The sequence below is a fragment of the Trachypithecus francoisi genome, unplaced genomic scaffold (genome assembly GCF_009764315.1).
Source record: "Trachypithecus francoisi isolate TF-2019V2 unplaced genomic scaffold, Tfra_2.0 Lachesis_group0, whole genome shotgun sequence".
In the NCBI taxonomy this organism is placed as follows: domain Eukaryota; kingdom Metazoa; phylum Chordata; class Mammalia; order Primates; family Cercopithecidae; genus Trachypithecus; species Trachypithecus francoisi.
The window spans coordinates 67,036,726-67,056,007 of record NW_022681453.1 but is presented as its reverse complement, the minus strand read 5'-3'; the positions used below and the strand labels follow the sequence as shown (position 1 = coordinate 67,056,007).

General features: G+C 38.7%; 1 protein-coding gene across 3 annotated transcripts in view; it reads left to right on the top strand.

Moving 5' to 3' along the window:
- Positions 1 to 19,031, top strand: part of SLC15A2 (solute carrier family 15 member 2) — a 58,586-nt gene extending 39,555 nt beyond the window's left edge. For all 3 annotated transcript variants that reach the window (XM_033211057.1, XM_033211058.1, XM_033211059.1), the window contains 9 exons: positions 1,658 to 1,739; positions 2,320 to 2,454; positions 2,884 to 3,048; positions 3,203 to 3,249; positions 4,708 to 4,818; positions 5,826 to 5,922; positions 15,495 to 15,641; positions 16,576 to 16,680; positions 17,024 to 19,031. In XM_033211057.1, coding sequence (XP_033066948.1) covers positions 1,658 to 1,739; positions 2,320 to 2,454; positions 2,884 to 3,048; positions 3,203 to 3,249; positions 4,708 to 4,818; positions 5,826 to 5,922; positions 15,495 to 15,641; positions 16,576 to 16,680; positions 17,024 to 17,200 — 1,066 coding nt within the window. In that variant the 3' untranslated portion in view covers positions 17,201 to 19,031. The remainder of the gene's footprint in view (positions 1 to 1,657; positions 1,740 to 2,319; positions 2,455 to 2,883; positions 3,049 to 3,202; positions 3,250 to 4,707; positions 4,819 to 5,825; positions 5,923 to 15,494; positions 15,642 to 16,575; positions 16,681 to 17,023) is intronic.
- Positions 19,032 to 19,282: the final 251 nt, after the last annotated feature.

Genomic DNA, 19,282 nt, shown 5'->3' with positions numbered 1-19,282 from the left:
AAGAATGTATGAAGAGGAGTTCTAGAAAATACCTTGAAAAGTAATTGGTCATGGAAACGTGGATTTAAAAAAGAAAAGTAATTGGGATCAAATCAGGAAAAGTATTTGATACAGTTTGAATATTTGTACCCACCCAAATCTCATGTTGAAATGTAATCCCCAATGTTGGATGTTGGAGGGGGTGTCTAGTGGGAGGTGGTTGGATCATGCAGATGAATTCCTCATGAATGGTTTAGGGCTATCCCGTTGGTGCTGTCCTCATGATAGTGAGTTCTCGTGAGATCTGACCATTTAAAAGTGTGTAGTATCTCCCTACTCTTCATTTGCTCCTGCTTTCATCATGTGACATGCCTGTTTCCCCAGAGGGTACAAGCCATAAACCTTGGTGGCTTCTACATGGTGTTAAGCCTGCAGGCATACAGAGTGCAAGAATGAAGAATGTTTGGCACCCTTCACCTAGATTTCAGAGGCTGTATGAGAAAGCGTGGGTGTTCACGCAGAAACCTGCTGCAGGGGTGGAGCCCCCAGAGAGCACCTCTACTAAGGCAGTGTCCTAGTAGTGACCCCCACAGAGTCCCCACAAGGGCACTGCCTAGTAGACGTGTGAGAAGGGGGCCACCATCCTCTAGACCCCAGAATGATAGACCCACTGGCAGTTTGCACCCTGGGCCTGGAAAACCACAGGCACTCAACAACCTGTGAGAGCAGCCACAGGGGCTGAACTCTGCAAAACCACAGGGGTGGAGCTATCCAAGGCCTTGGGAGCCCACCCCTTGTACCGGTGTGCCCTGAATGTGGGACATGGAGTCAAAGGAGATTATCCTGGAACTTTAAGATTTAATAACTGCCTTGCTGGGTTCAGACTTGCCTGGGGCCTGTAGCCCCTTTGTTTTGGCCAGTTTCTTCCTTTTGGGATGGGAATGTTTACCCAGTGCCTATACCTCCATTTTATTTGGGGAGTAAATAAGTTGTTTTGATTTTACAGGCTTGTAGGTGGAAGGGACTTGCCTTATTTCAAATGAGACTTTGGACTTGGGACTTTTGATTGAGTTTGTGCTGGAATGAGTTAAAACTTTGGGGGACTATAGGGAAGGCATAATTGTATTTTGCAATGTGAGAAGGACATGAGATTTTAGGGGGCTAGAGATGGAATGATATAGTTTGGATATTTGTCCCTACCAAAATCTCATGTTGAAATGTAATTCCCAATGATAAAGGTGGGGCCTGATGGGACATGATTGGATCATGGGAGTGAATTCTCATAAAGGGTTTAGCACCATTCCATGGTGCTATCCTCATGATAGTGAATGAGTTCTCATAGGATCTGGTCATTTAAAAGTGTGTGGCACCTCCCACCTCCTCACTTGCTTCTGCTTTCACCATGTGACATGCCTATTCCACCTTTGGCTCCTCCCATGATTGAAAGCTCCTTGAGGCTTCACCAGAAGCTGGGAAGATGCCAACACTCTGCTTCCTGTAATGCTGCAGAACCATAAGCCAATTAAACTTATTTTCTTTATAAATTACCCAGTCTCAGGTATTTCTTTATAAAATGCAAGAACAGCCTAATGCAGTCTTTAATAATAGGCTACAGAGTTTGGATTTCATCCTTAAGAGTCTAAAGTTTAGGTATAATTGTTTCTCCTTTCCACCACAGATCACTTAGGAAAATGGCTGTTGGTATGATCCTAGCGTGCCTGGCATTTGCAGTTGCAGCAGCTGTAGAGATAAAAATAAATGTGAGTTCAGTAATTCTTAAGCTCCATGAGGGCAGGATCATATCTTTCTTATTTGCTCTTTTTGACTTGTTCGATCATGATTTCCTGGGACCTAGCACAGTACCTTTTTTATAAGAGGTGTCATAAGTATTTGTGATAAATAAGTAGATAGAGTGGTAAAACAGCAATGCAAAATGAGGCCCACCTCCCACCTGAGTGACTTAGAATGTATTTTCAGGGAATTCTCAAACACTAATATCCAAGATAGCCATCTCCTTAGGGAACACAGGCTTAGGTGATGCCTTTCTAGATACTCAAGTAAAAACCTTTTGGCAGATTGAATAGCCACTATTACGGATGAGGCCACAGCTGAGTCAAAAAGCATGGAGTTTGTAAGCTGGCATTGGTACTTGCTACATTGAACTGATGTTTCCCTCTCCAAACTGCCTTTAGAGTTTTCTAAGCCAAATATTTTTCAAAGGGAGAAAACTATGTCTACTTGGCTAGTGGACTAGGCTGTCAGAAACAACTGAGATATGTGTTGTCATTGTATCTGAAGGATTATTTGTTGGTGATTCTGACATGTATTCTTTGTTCTAAGGAAATGACCCCAGCCCAGCCAGGTCCCCAGGAGGTTTTCCTACAAGTCTTGAATCTGGCAGATGATGATGTGAAAGTGACAGTGGTAGGAAATGAAAACAATTCTCTGTTGATAGAGTCCATCAAATCCTTTCAGGTGAGGTGTATACCTGAATGAATTAGCAACTCTATATGCTATATTGATCTTGATTTTTTCTTAACATTAATTGTATCATAAGCATCCTCCCATGTCTTTAGATAATCTTTGAGCACATGATTTTAATGGGCATACAATATTCTATTCTATAGATATACCACAGTTTATTTAGACATTTCCACATAGGTATTCAGTTTTTATTATTATACATAATCCTATAATGAACATTCTTATTCATAAATATTTGTGCATACCTCTGATTATTTCTTAGGGTAAATTCCAAGAAATAAAATGACTTGGTTAAAGAAAGGAATTACTAGGTTGAAAATATTTGATGAGGTCACCTACTCTGAGATGCTACAACATTGTAATGTCCAATATGGAGTAGAAGGTGTATGTGACCTTCAATTTATGTTCTTCATTTTACAGAAAACACCACGGTATTCCAAACTGCACCTGAAAACAAAAAGCCAGAATTTTCACTTCCACCTGAAATATCACAATTTGTCTCTCTACACTGAGCATTCTGTGCAGGAGAAGAACTGGTACAGTCTTGTCATTCGTGAAGATGGGAACAGTATCTCCAGCATGATGGTAAGTTGAGGAATTGCTTGTGTTTTAAGTTGTCATCTCAAAGTAATACGACTGTCTTATCAATACTTACCAAGGATCTGCCTGATGATCAAATTTTCTGAGTATAGGTCGTATTTCATCAGCTGTTACTGATTTTTACTTTCCTCTGTTGTAGGTAAAGGATACAGAAAGCAAAACAATCAATGGGATGACAACTGTGAGGTTTGAATGTCAAAGAGATTCCAAGCCACTCTGTTTTCTCGAATCTTGGACTTGTTCTGAACAGGAATTCCCTCTCCTAGAGTGCCAGGGGCACTGGTGTCAAAAGGCATTTTCTAGGACAGTGAGAGGCAGATAGGCTTCTTTTCTCATGTGGGATTCAAAGATGACCCTATCTGTGTAAGCCCCCTGTACTCTGGGGCATAAATTCTTTCTGCTGTATTTTATCTGTTTATCTTGCTTTCAGGAAAATAACTGAGTACTTTTCTCTTTGTGATCGTCAGAGAGAAATTTGGAAGTGAGAAAATAATCCTCCCTTCCTTTTTGATAGTTGAATATATATCTTTTAAAGTATAGTTTTTATTATAAGCCTATAGAGGCATCATGGTATAGTACACATTTGGAGTCAAAAGACTTAGTTTTGAATCCAGATAAGGCTGAAGGGTGTTGTCAAAAGGTGAGGGACAGTTACAGAGATGGAGTACCCAAGAGGACATGTGTTCTCTGTGGCCAGTATTAGATATGAAATGGACAGATACACAGGTCTATGGCCACCAAGGTCAAGTGGTTGCTGTTGAGAATAGCATTTTAGAGGAGAACTTTTAGTGAAAAGTCTGGATTTCACTGAAGGGTAGGACAGTCATAATAACTTGCTTTTGAATATGCTTCAAAAAAAGTAAACAGCTCAAAATAAGACAATATGAGGTCAGAGAGTCATGGACCTCCAGAGGGGCATTTTCTACGTTAGTGTAGAATGATCTAAAGTCTAGGAATCAACATTCAGGACTCTAGAGGGAACTGTCCTTCTTATGCCTGGGGCCAGAGACCAAATCAAAAGCTGTCAAAACAGAAATGTACCAAAAACCCATCCTGAGAGGACAATCTAGGTGCCAGGTTCAGAAAAATAGAAAGATGGTTCTGGAAGGGTCCAAAGTTTCTGCAGACTCCAAAACAATTATAGCAACCTACTCTGGGCTGGAAGTCTGAGTTTTGCATAAGTCACATTGGGCTTAATTTGTAAGAGGTTAAGATATGAGTTTTATGTAAATACTATCATTTCTTTATGCATAATTATCTTATTTTTCTTAGTAAAGTCTCAGTTGATAGATTTCACCATTATAAGGGAAATAAATTAGATACACCTAAGTTGGACTAGTGAGGAAACTCAGATTGCCATGAATGATCATGATAGTGTCCATCTAGCTAGAGGTCTGCTGAGGATGTGAGAGATAAAAGTTCAAGAAAAAGAAAGTTAGGGACAGCTACGACTATGGATTACTTTTTACCTGTGGGATCATTCGTCTAGTTAACAATATACATTATGTACCTTTTATGTGCCAGCCACTATTCTAGGCACTTAGGCACTGGGGATATAGTTATACCCAAAACATAAAAGGTCCCTACCCTCTTTAATCAGGTGTTCCTGTTTGTTTGATATGTAAATAATATCTCTGCCCTCAGGTTTGTTAACACTTTGCATAAAGATGTCAACATCTCCCTGAGTAAAGATACCTCTCTCAATGTTGGTGAAGACTATGGTGTGTCTGCTTATAGAACTGTGCAAAGAGGAGAGTAAGTGCATTGCCCCTGTGGACATTTTACTTTTGTCAATAATTGTTTTTTGAGAGCTATCTTTGTATATAGGTAGGGAACTTAGGTGCATGTGGGCTAATTTTTTTTTCTTTTTTTTTTTTTTCGAGACGAAGTCTCGCTCTGTTGCCCAGGCTGGAGTGCGGTGGCGCGATCTCCACTCATTGCAAGCTCCACCTCCCAGGTTCATGCCATTCTCCTGCCTCAGCCTCCCATGTAGCTGGGACTACAGATGCCCACCACCGCGCCCGGCTAATTTTTGTATTTTTAGTAGAGATGGGGTTTCACCGTGTTAGCCAGGATGGTCTCGATCTCCTCACCTTGTGATCCGCCCATCTTGGCTTCCCAAAGTGCTGGGATTACAGGCGCGAGCCATCGTGCCCGGCCTGCATGTGGGCTAATTTTGAGTGTAGACTCACTCCTGATCTTTTCCAACTCTTGCTTCCTTCCCTCAGTCTCACTTTTTTTCTGCACAGATATGTTGAGATCACGATTGCTGTGAAGACCACACTATATAGTTAACACAGCCCATCTCTGTATAGTTAACACAGTCCATCTCTGTGAGTTTCTCAAAGTTTATTATTGGTTTCCATTTCTACTGAAGAATGTACTTTGGAACCTTGAATTGGCACTTCATTAGTTAGAGCTTATCTTCTCAGGTTCACTGTTATAGCCTGTTCTACTAAGTCATAAGATTTGCATGAGGAAAGTTCACATGGTACTTAAGTTCACAAAAGAATATGATTTGTAACTACTTTATTTAGGTTGAATATTTTAAAAAATACCTGACAGGCAATAAAGAGCTCAAATCAGGGACAGAAGCCTGGCATGAAAATAACCCACTCCAAGAAACATTTCTCTTCAAAGATAATTAGTAGCTTCACTGCTTTCCTCACCATCAGTAGAGAGATGAGATCATTTTCACCTGGAAATGGGAATGCTTTTCTAAGCCGTGATATTTATTCTAATCTAAATTCATCCTGTTCCAGATACCCTGCAGTGCATTGTAGAACAGAAGATAAGAACTTTTCTCTGAATTTGGGTCTACTAGACTTTGGTGCAGCATATCTGTTTGTTATTACTAATGTAAGTAGCTCACGGCCACCTTCTCACCCTCTCTCCTGGGATCCTCTAGGCAGGGGCAGAAAACAAAAGAGAAGACTCTGTGGCAAAGCAGACACATATATTTATTTCTAGTGTAAGATGACAGGTTCTACAGTGACTTTATTTATTTTTATTTTTATATTTTTTAGACAGAGTTTCACTCTCATCGCCCAGGCTGGCGTGCAGTGGCACGATCTCGGCTCACTACAACCTCTGCCTCCTGGGTTCAAGTGATTCTCCTGCCTCAGCCTCCCGAGTAGCTGGGATTACAGGCACCCACGACCATGCCCAGCTAATTTTTGTATTTTTAGTAGAGATGGGGTTTTGCCATGTTGGCCAGGCTGGCCTTGAACTCCTGACCTCAGGTAATCCACCCGCCTCAGCCTCCCAAAGTGCTGGGATTATAAGCATGAGTCACCGCACCTGGCTCTACAGTGACTTTAGAAAGCCCACTGTCTCTGTAGGGGATGTTAAGAGATAACATCAACAACAAGCAAAGGGTCTTGGGGAAGGAGAGACATAATTTATCTTGAGCCATGACTGTGAGATGCCACGGCCTGCTCCAGTCTCATTATGTCTCCAAGCAAACAACAGTTATTTATGAAAAAGTATTCATGTCTTCTTGACCGGCTTCATATGCAGATCTTCTCACTCTCTGGAAATTTGATCTGCTAACATGTCACAGTCTGAAATACTGAAACTGATAGTAATGTCAATCTCTACACAAAGTTTGGGGATCAGTTAATTGTGGTCTGTCAAAAACAGTTGTCCTAGCAGTCAGGGCAGGGTACCTCTGATTTTAATTTTGATGTCCATCTTGACTTTAATTTTGTTATTTCATTACTATTCACACTGTATTAAAGACTAAAAGATAGTGAATAAGAAAAAGAACATTTCTGGAGGTTTGATGAGAACCCGATCTATAAAGTTCTATTTATTTTACTAATTAATTAATTTAATTAACTTGATCCCTTTGGTGTGCCATTTTTATAACAGCTTTATTGAGATATAATTCATATACCATAAAATTCACCCACTTAAAGTAACCAATGATTTTAAATATATTAGTATAGTCAATATATGTTAATAAGTATTCATTATATAGAAGGAATATATATCCAATAATATATATTCAATGGTTTTTACTATATTCACAGATTTGTGCCATTTAGGAATACTTTTTGTCACCCCTCCCAAAAAATAACGTACCCATTAGCAGTCATTCCCCATTTCCTCTTAAACCACTAGTCTACTTTGTCTATAAATTCTTCTATTCTGCACATGTCATGTAAATGGAATCATACAATATGTGCTATTTTGTGTCTGGCTTCTTTCACTTAGCATGTTTTTCAAGGCTCTTCCATGTTGTAGCATGTATCAGTGTTTCATTTCTTTTTATTGACAGGTAATGTTCCATTGCATGGATATAATACATTTTATTTATTTATCAATTGATGTACATTTGAATTGTTTCTACCTTTTGACTCTTGGGAATAATGCTGTTATGAACATTCATGTACGAGTTTTTATGTGGACATATGTTTTCATTTCTTTTGGATAGGTAACTAGCAGTGGAATTGCTGGCTCACATGGTGACTCTATGTTTAACCATTTGTGGACTTTTCCAAAGTGACTGCACTGTTTACATTTCTACCAATCACATGTATGAGTTGCAGTTTTTCTACATCTTCACCAACACTTGTTTTCTGTCTTTTTATTATAGCCACTCTAGTGTGGGTGTGAAATGGCATCTCACTCTGGTTTTCATTGCCATTCCCCTGATGGCTGAAGATTTGGAGCAATTTTTCTTGTCTTTATCAGTCATTTGTGTATTTTCTTTGAAGAAGTATCTCTTCAGATCCTCTGCCTAATTTCTAATTGGGATATTTGTATTTTTTATTAGTTGTAAGCATTCGTTATATATTTTTAGATATATCTGTTATCATATATAATTTGCAAAATCTCACATTCAATAGGTTGTCTTTTAACTTTCTTGATGGTATCTGTTGAAGTAGAAAAAGTTTTAATTACGATGAAGTTCAATTTATCTATTTTTTCTTCGGTTGATTGTGTGTTTGATGTCATACCTAATCCAAAGTCATAAGAATCTGTGCCTATGTTTTCTTCTAAGAGTTTTATAGTTAATTCATTTTGAGATAAATTTTATATATGGTATAAGGTAGGGGATCCAGTCTCATTCTTTTGTATGTGTACCTCTAGTTGTCCCAGGACAATTTCTGGAAAAAACTATTCTTCCCATATTAAATGGTCTTGACATTTGTGTCAAAATTCAATTGATCATAAATGTAAGGCCATTTTTCTGGACTCTCAATTCCATTCCATTGATCTGTATGTTTATCCTTGTGCCAGTACCGTACTGTCTTGATTACTGTTGCTTTATAGTAAGATTTGAATTCAGAGAGTATGAGTCTCCAGGCTTCTTCTTTTTTAAGATTGGTCTGCCCATTCTGGGTCCCATGAATTTTCATATGAATTTTAGGATAATCGTAAGATCAGAAGCCAGCTGGGATTTTGATAGGGATTTCACTGAGTCTGAAGATCATTTTAGGGAATAGTATTGCCATATTAACAATACTAAGTCTTCTGGTCAGTGAACATGAGATGTCTTTCTATTTATTTAGGTCTTCTTTAATTTTTTTCAACAGTTTTTTGTAGTTTATTTTCTTTTATTTAGACATGAGGTCTCATTCTGTGGCCCAGGCTGGAGCACAGTGGCACCATCATAGCTCACTGTAGCCTTGAACTCCTGGGCTCAAATGACACTCCTGCCTCAGCCTCCTGAGTAGCTAGGACTACAGGCATGTACCACTGCTCCTGGTTGATTTTTTATTTTTTTGTAGAGATTGGGGTCTTGCTATGTTGATCATGCTGATCTCAAACTCCTGGCCTCAAGCAATCCTCCTGCCTTGGCTTTCCAAAGTGCTAGGATTACACGTGTGAGCCGTCATGCCCAGACTAAGGTTCCTTTTTAGAGACAGGGTCTTGCTATGTTGCCCAGGCTGGTCTCTAACTTCTGGCCTCAAGTGATCCTCTCTCCTCACTCTCCTGAGTAGCTGGGATTATAGGCATGAACCGCCATGCACAGAACTTATTATTTTCAGAGTATACATTTTACATTTATTTTGTTAAATTTATTCCTACTTACTTTATCCTTTTTGAAGCTGTGGTTAATGGAATCCTTTTCTTAATTTCATTTTCAAATTTTTCATTGCAAATTGCAGAAATACAGTTGACTTTTGTATATTGATTTTGCATTGCGCAATCTTGCTGAACTTATTTATTAGTGCTAATGGGTTTTTTGAGTGGATCCCTTAGGCCTTCTACATAAAAGATCATATCATCAGCAAATAGAGATAGCTTTACTTTTTCATTTTCAATCTGGATGCTTTTTATTTCTTTTCCTTGTCAGTTGCTCTGGCAGGAACCTCTAGTACAATATTGAATAGAAGTGGTGAAAGCAGAAATACTTTTAGGGGAAGAGCATTCAGTCTTTTATTAAGTGTGTAACCTGTGGATTTTTCATAGATACTCTGTCAGACTGAGAAAGTTCCTTTCTATTCCTAGTTTGTTGGAGAGTTTTCTGTTTGTTTGTTTTACCATGAACAGGAGTTGAATTTTATAAATGCTTTTCCCGCATTTATTGAGATGGTAATGTGTTTTTGTCCCTTATTTTACTGATATAGTGTATCACAACAATTGATTTTTAGATATTAAACCAACCTAATTCTATTAACCTCCTCCTCCACCTTCTTCTCCTCCTCCTTCTTTCTTCTTCTCTTTTAGAAATAGGGTCTCGCCCTGTTGCCCATGATGCAGTGCAGTGCTGCAATCATAGTTCACTGTAGCCTGAAACTCCTGGGCTCAAGTGATCCTTCTGTCTCAGCCTTTCAAGTAGGTGGGACTACAGACATGTCCTACCCTGATGAATTAATTTAAAAAAAAATTTTTTTTTAAAGAGAAGAGGTCTCACTATGTTGACCAAGCTGGTCTCTAACTCTTGGACTCAAGCGATTCTTCTACCTCAACCTCAATCCAAGTGCTTGGATTACAGGCATTAACCACTGTGCCTGGCTATAATTCTATTAATTTTCTAGGGCTGCTGTAACAAAGCACCACAAGCTGAGTGGCTTATGGGATAGAAATGCATTGTCTCACAATTATGGTGGCTAGAAGTCTGAGATGAAGGTATTGGTAGGACTGGTTCCTTCTGAGGGCTGTGAATCATCTGTTCCATGCTTCTGCCACGGCTTCTGGCAATTTGCTGGAAATATTTGGTATTCCTTGGTGTATAGAAGAATCATCCTAACATCTGCCTTCATCTTCACATGGTGTTCTTCCTATGTATCCGACTGTGTCCAAATTTACCCCCCTTTTAATAAGGATACCTGTCATTGGATTAGACCCACCCTAATGACCTTATTTCAATGTTACTAATTACATATATAACAAATCTGTTTCCCAATAAGTTTATATTTTGAGGTACCTGGTTTTAGGACTTCAACATATGAGTTTTGGGGGACATGATTCAGCCCATAATGCTTGTGTTCCTGGTGTTATTCCATTTTCTGTTTCTTCTGTCTCTCATATGCCGCTCAAGATAGAGGCCATATGTATTGTTTCTGAATACCAGGATCTAATAAGCATCTACAGTAGAGGCCATAAATTATAGGTCTGGAGGCCCAATTTCTTTCATAGTCCTGTCTTGTTTGGCCTGCACAGTATTGACAAAAATAAAAAAAGAATTAATTGCCAATAAATTCAAGACATTACACCTAAGAAGTTGTATTACTAACATTTCTTGGGAAAAAAAAAATCAGAAGATTTCCTAACAGCTATTACTGTGTCAACTGTCTGGTGCTGTAGTGGCTGTGCCATTGAGATGGGACCTGTGCTGTCCAGTTCATCATAGGCCTCATCATTTCCTTGCAGCCTCTTTCATTTACTTAATTACCTGCCTATGAGCATGTAAGTATCTGACTTTGATTTAGAAGCTCTGGCCATAGTCTCTTCTTATGCTGAGAAAACACAAACAGATGCCTAGGTATTATTTACACTGTCAGCTAAAGGAAAAGAAGATTCCTTTATCTTACTATTTTAGACCCAATGACCATTTGATTCAGAGGATTAAGGGCATTTAGATGTCAAAGACTTTTCATCTGAAGGACTTTTGACCATGACATTTTAACTATGCTGTTTTGTCTCATGTATCTGGATATTACACCTAATTCCTGATAAAAGTTTTACTTCAAGAAATATATTCATATGGTTAGGCTTTGTGTCCCCACCCAAATCTCATCTTGAATTATAATCCCCATAATCCCCACATGTCTAGGGAGAGACCTGGTGGGAGGTGATTGGATCGTGGAGGCGCTTTCCCCAATCCTGTTCTTATGATAGTGAGTGACTTCTTATGAGATATGATGGTTTTATAAGGAGCTTTTCCCCCTTTGCTCCACACTCTTCTCTCTCCTGCCACCATATGAGAAGGTCCAAGCTTGCTTCCCCTTCTGCTATGATTGTAGGTTTCCTGAGGCCTCCCCAGCCATGTGGAATTGTGAGTCAATTAAACCTCTTTCCTTTATAAATTACCCAGCCTTGGGCAGTACTTTACAGCAGTGTGAGAAAGGACTAATACATACATATAATTTTTTCTTCTGTTTTCTTTTTGAGCCCCTTCAATAAATATACATATAATTTTCAAAATGTTATTTCATTTGTAATAAAAGATATTAGTAGATACAGTCTACATAAAACCAACCATAGCTAAAAACATAAATATAGTTAAAGTACTTTTACACCAAAGAAACAAAAGTTGATTGTGGAATCACATATATTTGGTAATACTAACAAAAACTTCACCCTGAAAAATATCTCTTTTGAACCAAAATTTTACAGAAAAAATACATCTTTTTTTTTATTATTATACTTTATGTTCTAGGGTACATGTGCACAACGTGTAGGTTTGTTACATATGTATACATGTGCTGTGTTGGTGTGCTGGACCCATTAACTAGTCATTTACATTAGGTATATCTCCCAATGCTATCCCTCCCTTCTTCCCCCACCTGACAACAGGCCCTGGTGTGTGATGTTCCCCTTCCTGTGTCCAAGTGATCTCGTTGTTCAATTCCCATCTATGAGTGAGAACATGCCGTGTTTGGTTTTCTGTTCTTGCGATAGTTGGCTGAGAACGATGGTTTCCAGCTGCATCCATGTCCCTACAAAAGACACGAACCCATCCTTTTTTATGGCTGCATAGTATTCCATGGTGTATATGTGCCACATTTTCTTAATCCAGTCTGTCATTGATGGACATTTGGGTTAGTTCCAAGTCTGTGCTATTGTTAATAGTGTTGCAATAAACATACGTGTGCATGTGTCTTTATAGCAGCATGATTTATAATCCTTTGGGTATATACCCAGTAATGGGATGGCTGGGTCAAATGGTATTTCTAGTTCTAGATCCTTGAGGAATCACAACACTGTCTTCCACAATGGTTGAACTAGTTTACATTCCCACCAACGGTGTCAAAGTTTTCCTATTTCTCCACATCCTCTCCAGCACCTGTTGTTTCCTGCCTTTTTAATGATTGCCATTCTAACTGATGTGAGATAGTATCTCATTGTGGTTTTGATTTGCATTTCTCTGATGGCTAGTGATGATGAGCATTTTTTCATGTGTCTATTGGCTGCAGAAATGTCTTCTTTTGAGAAGTGTCTGTTCATATCCTTTGCCCACTGTTTGATGGGGTTGTTTGCTTTTTTCTTGTAAATTTGTTTGAGTTCTTTGTAGGTTCTGGATATTAGCCCTTTGTCAGATAAGTAGATTGCAAATATATTCTCCCATTCTGTAGGTTGCCTATTCACTCTGATGGTAGTTTCTTTTGCTGTGCAGAAGCTTTTTAGTTTAATTAGATCCCATTTGTCAATTTTTGCTTTTGTTGCCATTGCTTTTGGTGTTTTAGACATGAAGCCCTATTGTTTTTGGTGTTTTAGACATGAAGCCCTTGCCCACACCTATGTCCTGAATGGTATTGCCTAGGTTTTCTTCTAGGGTTTTTATGGTTTTAGGTCTAACATTTTAGTCTCTCATCCATCTTGAATTAATTTTTGTATAAGAAGTAAGGAAGGGATCCAGTTTCAGCTTTCTACTTATGGCTAGCCAGTTTTCCCAGCACCATGTATTAAATAGGGAATCCTTTCCCCATTGCTTGTTTTTGTCAGTTTTGTCAAAGATCAGATGGTTGTAGATGTGTGGTATTATTACTGAGGGCTCTGTTCTCTTCCATTGGTCTATATCACTGTTTTGGTACCAGTACCATGCTGTTTTGGTTACTGTAGCTTTGTAATATAGTTTGAAGTCAGTTAGTGTGATACCTCCACCTTTGTTCTTTTGACTTAGGATTGTCTTGGCAATGCAGGCTCTTTTTTGATTCCATATGAACTTTAAAGTAGTTTTTTCCAATTCTGTGAAGAAAGTCATTGGTAGCTTAATGGGGATGGCATTGAATCTATAAATTACCTTGGGCAATATGGCCATTTTCACGATATTGATTCTTCCTATCCATGAGCATGGAATGTTCTTCCATTTGTTTGTGTCCTCTTTTATTTCACTGAGCAGTGGTTTGTAGTTCTCCTTGAAGAGGTCCTTCACACCCCTTGTAAGTTGGATTCCTAGGTATTTTATTCTCTTTGAAGCAATTGTGAATGGGAGTTCCTTCGTGATTTGGCTCTGTTTGTCTATTATTGGTGTATAAGAATGCCTGTGATTTTTGCACATTGATTTTGTATCCTGAGACTTTGCTGAAGTTGCTTATCAGCTAGAGGAGATTTTGGGCTGAGATGATGGGGTTTACTAAATAGATAATCATGTCATCTACAAACAGGGACAATTTGACTTCTTCTTTTCCTAATTGAATACCCTTTATTTATTTCTTTCAGGCCTGATTGCCCTGGCCAGAACTTCCAACACTATGTTGAATAGGAGTGGTGAGAGAGGGCATCCCTGTCTTGTGCCAGTTTTTAAGGGGAATGCTTCCAGTTTTTGCCCATCCAGTATGATATTGGCTGTGGGTTTGTCATAAATAGCTCTTATTATTTTGATATAAGTTCCATCAATACCAAATTTATTGAGAGTTTTTAGCATGAAGGGCTGTTGGATTTTGTCAAAAGCCTTTTCTACATCTATTGAGATAATCATGTGGTTTTTGTCTTTGGTTCTGTCTATATGCTGGATTACATTTATTGATTTGCATATGTTGAACCAGCCTTGCACCCCAGGGATGAAGCCCACTGGATCATGGTGGATAAACTTTTTATGTACTGCTGGATTCGGTTTGCCAGTATTTTACTGAGGATTTTTGTATCGATGTTCATCAGGGATATTGGTCTAAAATTCTCTTTTTTTGTTGATTCTCTGCCAGGCTTTGGTATCAGGATGATGTTGAAAATGAGTTAGGGAGGATTCCCTCTTTTTCTATTGATTGGAGTAATTTCAGAAGGAATGGTACCAGTTCCTCCTTGTAACTCTGGTAGAGTTCAGCTGTGAATCAGTCTGGTCCTGGACTTTTTTTGGTTGGTAGGCTAGCAGGCTCTGAAATTGAGAAAAAATACATCTTTTTGACAAAATTTGAATGTGTAAATTTTGAGTTAAAAAATAATGGCTTGGGCCAGGCACTGTGGCTCATGCCTGTAACCCCAGCACTTTGGGAGGCCAAAGAAGGAGGGTTGCTTGAAGCCAGGAGCTCGAGACTAGCTTGGTCAACATAATGACACTCCATCTCTACAAAAAAATTTCAACTTTTTAAGTTAACTGGGCATGGTGGCACATACCTGTAGTCTCAGCTACTTGGGAGACTGAGGCAGAAGGATTGCTTAAGCCCAGGAGTTTGAGGCTACAGTGAGCTGTGATTGTGCTGCTGCACTTCAACCTGGGTGACAGAGCAAGATCCTGTCTCAAAAAAGAAAAAAGCCAATGAAGATAAATCAAAATAGTAGGTGGCATTTGATATAGATTTTTAAAAATTGACCAGTAAAACTTCAATGTGTTATCAAGAGAGTAATTCATTCTAATAAAAGTAATTTCAGTAAATTAAAAATCAAAATAGCAAATGTTAAAAGCACTTTAATTGTACTTACATAGAAAGTGGAATAAGAAATTAAGCTTTTCTCAAGAAAATGCTTTCTGAAAACTTACTTTGTTTGTATAATTCAGATGCCATTTTATGTTCAAAGTGTTGTCCAGGATCAAAATGCCTGATAGGGCAAAATGGTAGAAATCCAAACTGCAATATCAAAAAATTCTCTCATTTAAAGTCTCTGTCAATAATGATATCTGATTGAATCTAGGCAAGTGAGTATAATATTACCAAAAGAAGTTTTGAAAAGCTGGAATTGTGTAAAAATGCTCAATTTCCTGAAAGTGGCAGAATAATGAAAATACACAAAGGATGGATATAAGATTGTAGAATGCTGTGGTTAGGAATATTTACTTGAGACTACTGATAAGTCCATTTTCTCTTTCTCTCACTAAGAACACCAATGAGGGTCTTCAGGCCTGGAAGACTGAAGACATTCCAGACAACAAAATGTCCATTGCATGGCAGCTACCACAATATGCCCTGGTTACAGCTGGAGAGGTCATGTTCTCTGTTACAGGTCTTGAGTTTTCTTATTCTCAGGTAAGTTTTTGCAAATAGAAGGTAGAAATTGAGACATTGATTGAAGGATGGTGAATTTTAATTCTAGCACTGACTTAAATAGGTATGTTATCTCTTTTGGCCTTGGGTACCCTATTTATGACCCTGAACACACATGACCTGAACATCTTGACTCCCCAGATCATGACAGTGCAGCATGGGAGTCTATGATTTTGGGGTTCTAGGAAAGAGATTAAAGATTAAAATGAAGAGCTGCAGAGTCAGACTCCCCATGTTAGAATTTTGACTGCATGACCTATTGTGTAACCTTGAGTAAGTAAATTACTATCTCTTCTCTGTAACGCTTTTTTTTTTTTTTTTCTTTTTCTGAGATGGAGTCTTGCTCTGTCACCCAGGCTGGAGTGCAGTGATGCGATCTCAGCTCACTGCACTCCAGCCTAAGCAACAGAGCGAGACTCCATCTGCCTCCCCAGTTCAAGCAATTCTCTTGCCTCGGCCTCCTGAGTAGCTGGGATTATAGGCGCGCACCACCGTGCCTGGTTACTTTTTGTATTTTTAGTAGAGTCAGGGTTTCACCATGTTGGCCAGGCTGGTCTCTAACTCCTGACCTTGGATGATCTGCCCACCTTGGCTTCCCAAAGTGCTAGGATTACAGGCATGAGCTACTGTCCCCAGTCTGTAATGCTATTTTTTAAATGTGTAAGAATACTAATAGAACTTACCTCTTAGGGTTGTAATGAAGATTAAATGACATAATGAATTTAAAAATATTCAATTAGGAGTTTCATTTTATTCTTACTGTTTGCATTATTATCACCCTCTGAATCAATGTGATAGCTGAACTTAATGAGGGAAGTTCTAACTTGAAAGTTTTTGTGGGAGAAGTTTCCTGGATGCATGGGGCATGAGGGCAGTGAAGGGAATTTGTTTACTTTCAAATTTGTGTCATCCCCAGGCTCCCTCTAGCATGAAATCTGTACTCCAGGCAGCTTGGCTATTGACAATTGCAGTTGGGAATATCATCGTGCTTGTTGTGGCACAGTTCAGTGGCCTGGTACAGGTATGGATCTGAGGGAAGCAGGATTCATTTCTACTCAAGGTTTTCCTCCAGCTTTCTCTTCTCCCTTTCCACCTATCTCTCTGCTTTCTGTATTCCCCACTCAGTGCTGTGACATGAAATGGGTTAGATACACAGACTTTACCAGGAAAATAGACATATATAAGTGGCAATATTGACTACAATATACCTATGTGAGGAGAGGCCAATGAACCCAGTCTTTGTCCAGCAAAAGTCTGGTTGAACTGGTGATCCCAGGTCAGTCTGCTCCCCAGTCCTCATCCTGTAAAGATCTCTTTAGTTTCAGGTTTCTCCATATTCTTCTCATATTTATTTCCCCCTGCAGTGGGCCGAATTTATTTTGTTTTCCTGCCTCCTGCTGGTGATCTGCCTGATCTTCTCCATCATGGGCTACTACTATGTTCCTGTGAAGACAGAGGATATGCAAGGTCCAGGAGATAAGCAGATTCCTCACATCCAAGGGAACATGATCAACCTAGAGACCAAGAAGACAAAACTCTGATGACTCCCTGGATTCTGTCCTGACCCCAATTCCTGGCCCTGTCTTCAAGCATTTTTTTTTCTTCTACTGGATTAGACAAGAGAGATAGCAGCATATCAGAGCTGATCTCCTCCACCTTTCTCCAATGACAGAAGTTCCAGGACTGGTTTTCCAGTACATCTTTAAACAAGGCCCCTGAGATTCCATGTCTGCCTATCAATGAACTCATTAAAACTTATGCAGTGTTGCTGGAGCTGGCCTGGTGTCTCCAAATGGCCATGAAAATACACATGTATAATGGAGATCATTCTCTGTGGGTATGCAAAGTTATGGGAATTCCTTTATAGGTAACTGGCATTTAGGACTGATGCCCTAATTTTTGAGGTACTGATTTAGAGGTAAAATTGCAGAATAACAAAGGAATGGTATTTTAAGTTTTTTTTGTTTATTTGTTTGTTTGTTTGTTTGTAAGCAATGTAATTATGCTATTCACAGGGGCCTCAAGAATTGGTATGTATGATGTGATCTGGTCCAGCCAGGGCCTGGTTTGTCAGCTATCTAGGTTTGATAAGACTTTAGTAAATTTGTCAATACAAATTGTAGGAAGCAGAATGCCATTTTATTAAAACACAGGAGAAGTTATATCTTTCTGATTATGATAGTATTTTATTTGCTTATCCAAACACTCCTTTCTCAGTATGGATAGATCATGGAAACCAGATTAGAGATAGTAAACATTAGTAAAAATGGTTCTGGAGAACAGGAACAGGTGTAAGTTTTAGAAATCCTGAAAAGCCAGTCATTCTTTTACAGAGTACATTCTTCTTAGCCTCTATGGCATTGAACTATGCCCTTCAGTGAACAGTTGTATAAGCAATAATTATAATTTGCAACTTTGTCTTATCAACCTTGCTGACCCAGTTTTTTCTTATTATTACACCTTGTCTTGCTTATTGCTGCAAATATTCAATAACAACAATGTTTCTATAAGTCCAACTTCCTTTATTAATGTTTCCATTTAGCCTCCAAAGTAGTAGTTCCTTTTTGATGTTGCTTTCCTGATTTACTTTTCCCATAAGTTTTAAATACCTTTTCTTCCTTGAAGCCTAGAAATTTTCTTTTTATTCAAAAAGAGTTACATTAATGCCTAGGTTTGAGCTCCTAAAAGGGAAATAGTCAATAGAGGAGCATGGTCCTATATGAAGTTCTATCAAAATTTGTGGGAGTAGGGGTGGTAGAGCATGAGGGTTTTGTTTGTGTATGTGTGTGGTCATGAAAAAAATTGAGAAACATTACCTCACACACAATGAATGAATCAGAGGACAGACACGGAAATGTCATGACTGTGCAGTGTGTTACTAGGAAAAAAGTTCAGAATCACTGTTCTAGAAAGCCTCATTTCCATTGGTTTTAAAACATTATTCTCATGTAGAACAGTGTTGGGTCTCATACTGTTAATGTTAACAGGTAACAATGTTAATGTTAACAGGTAGCTGTTAATATTAACAGATAATGTTACTGTTAACAGGTAAGAGAAATTGCTCTAAGTGCCCAAGCTTTATATACTTCAGTTTTAATGACAAGCATTTCAGAAGTACAAGAGTGGCAGCAAGACCAACCAGTTTTTCCAGATATATTGATGTGAACCTGACCCTACTCCTTTAGAAGACAGCCTGTTCATTTTTAAATAGCTTTAACCCAAACTGTTCTATGACCATTGTTTCAAGAGACATACATTAACACAGTTCTGTAAATAGAAGTATCTATGGACAAATAAGTTTGGGAAATGTGGCATACTGTATCCTTTTCTTAACATTTGCATATTAAAGACTCTGAGATAGCCTGCAGTAAAGACATGAAATACCTTGTTTAAATTAACATGTTTTAGTATTCTGCAGAACACTGGTTTGGAAAAAACTGTTGAGCAGTTCTTCCTTGTAAGTGCTGAGCTTCCTCTCTGAAACCTCCTACCATTGTTTTTTCCTCCCCTGTAGCTAATAAGAAAAAGTATAACACCCAGCTGGGCACGGTGGCTCACGCCTGTAATCCCAGCACTTTGGGAGGCCGAGACAGGTAGATCATCTGAGGTCAGGAGTTCGAGAC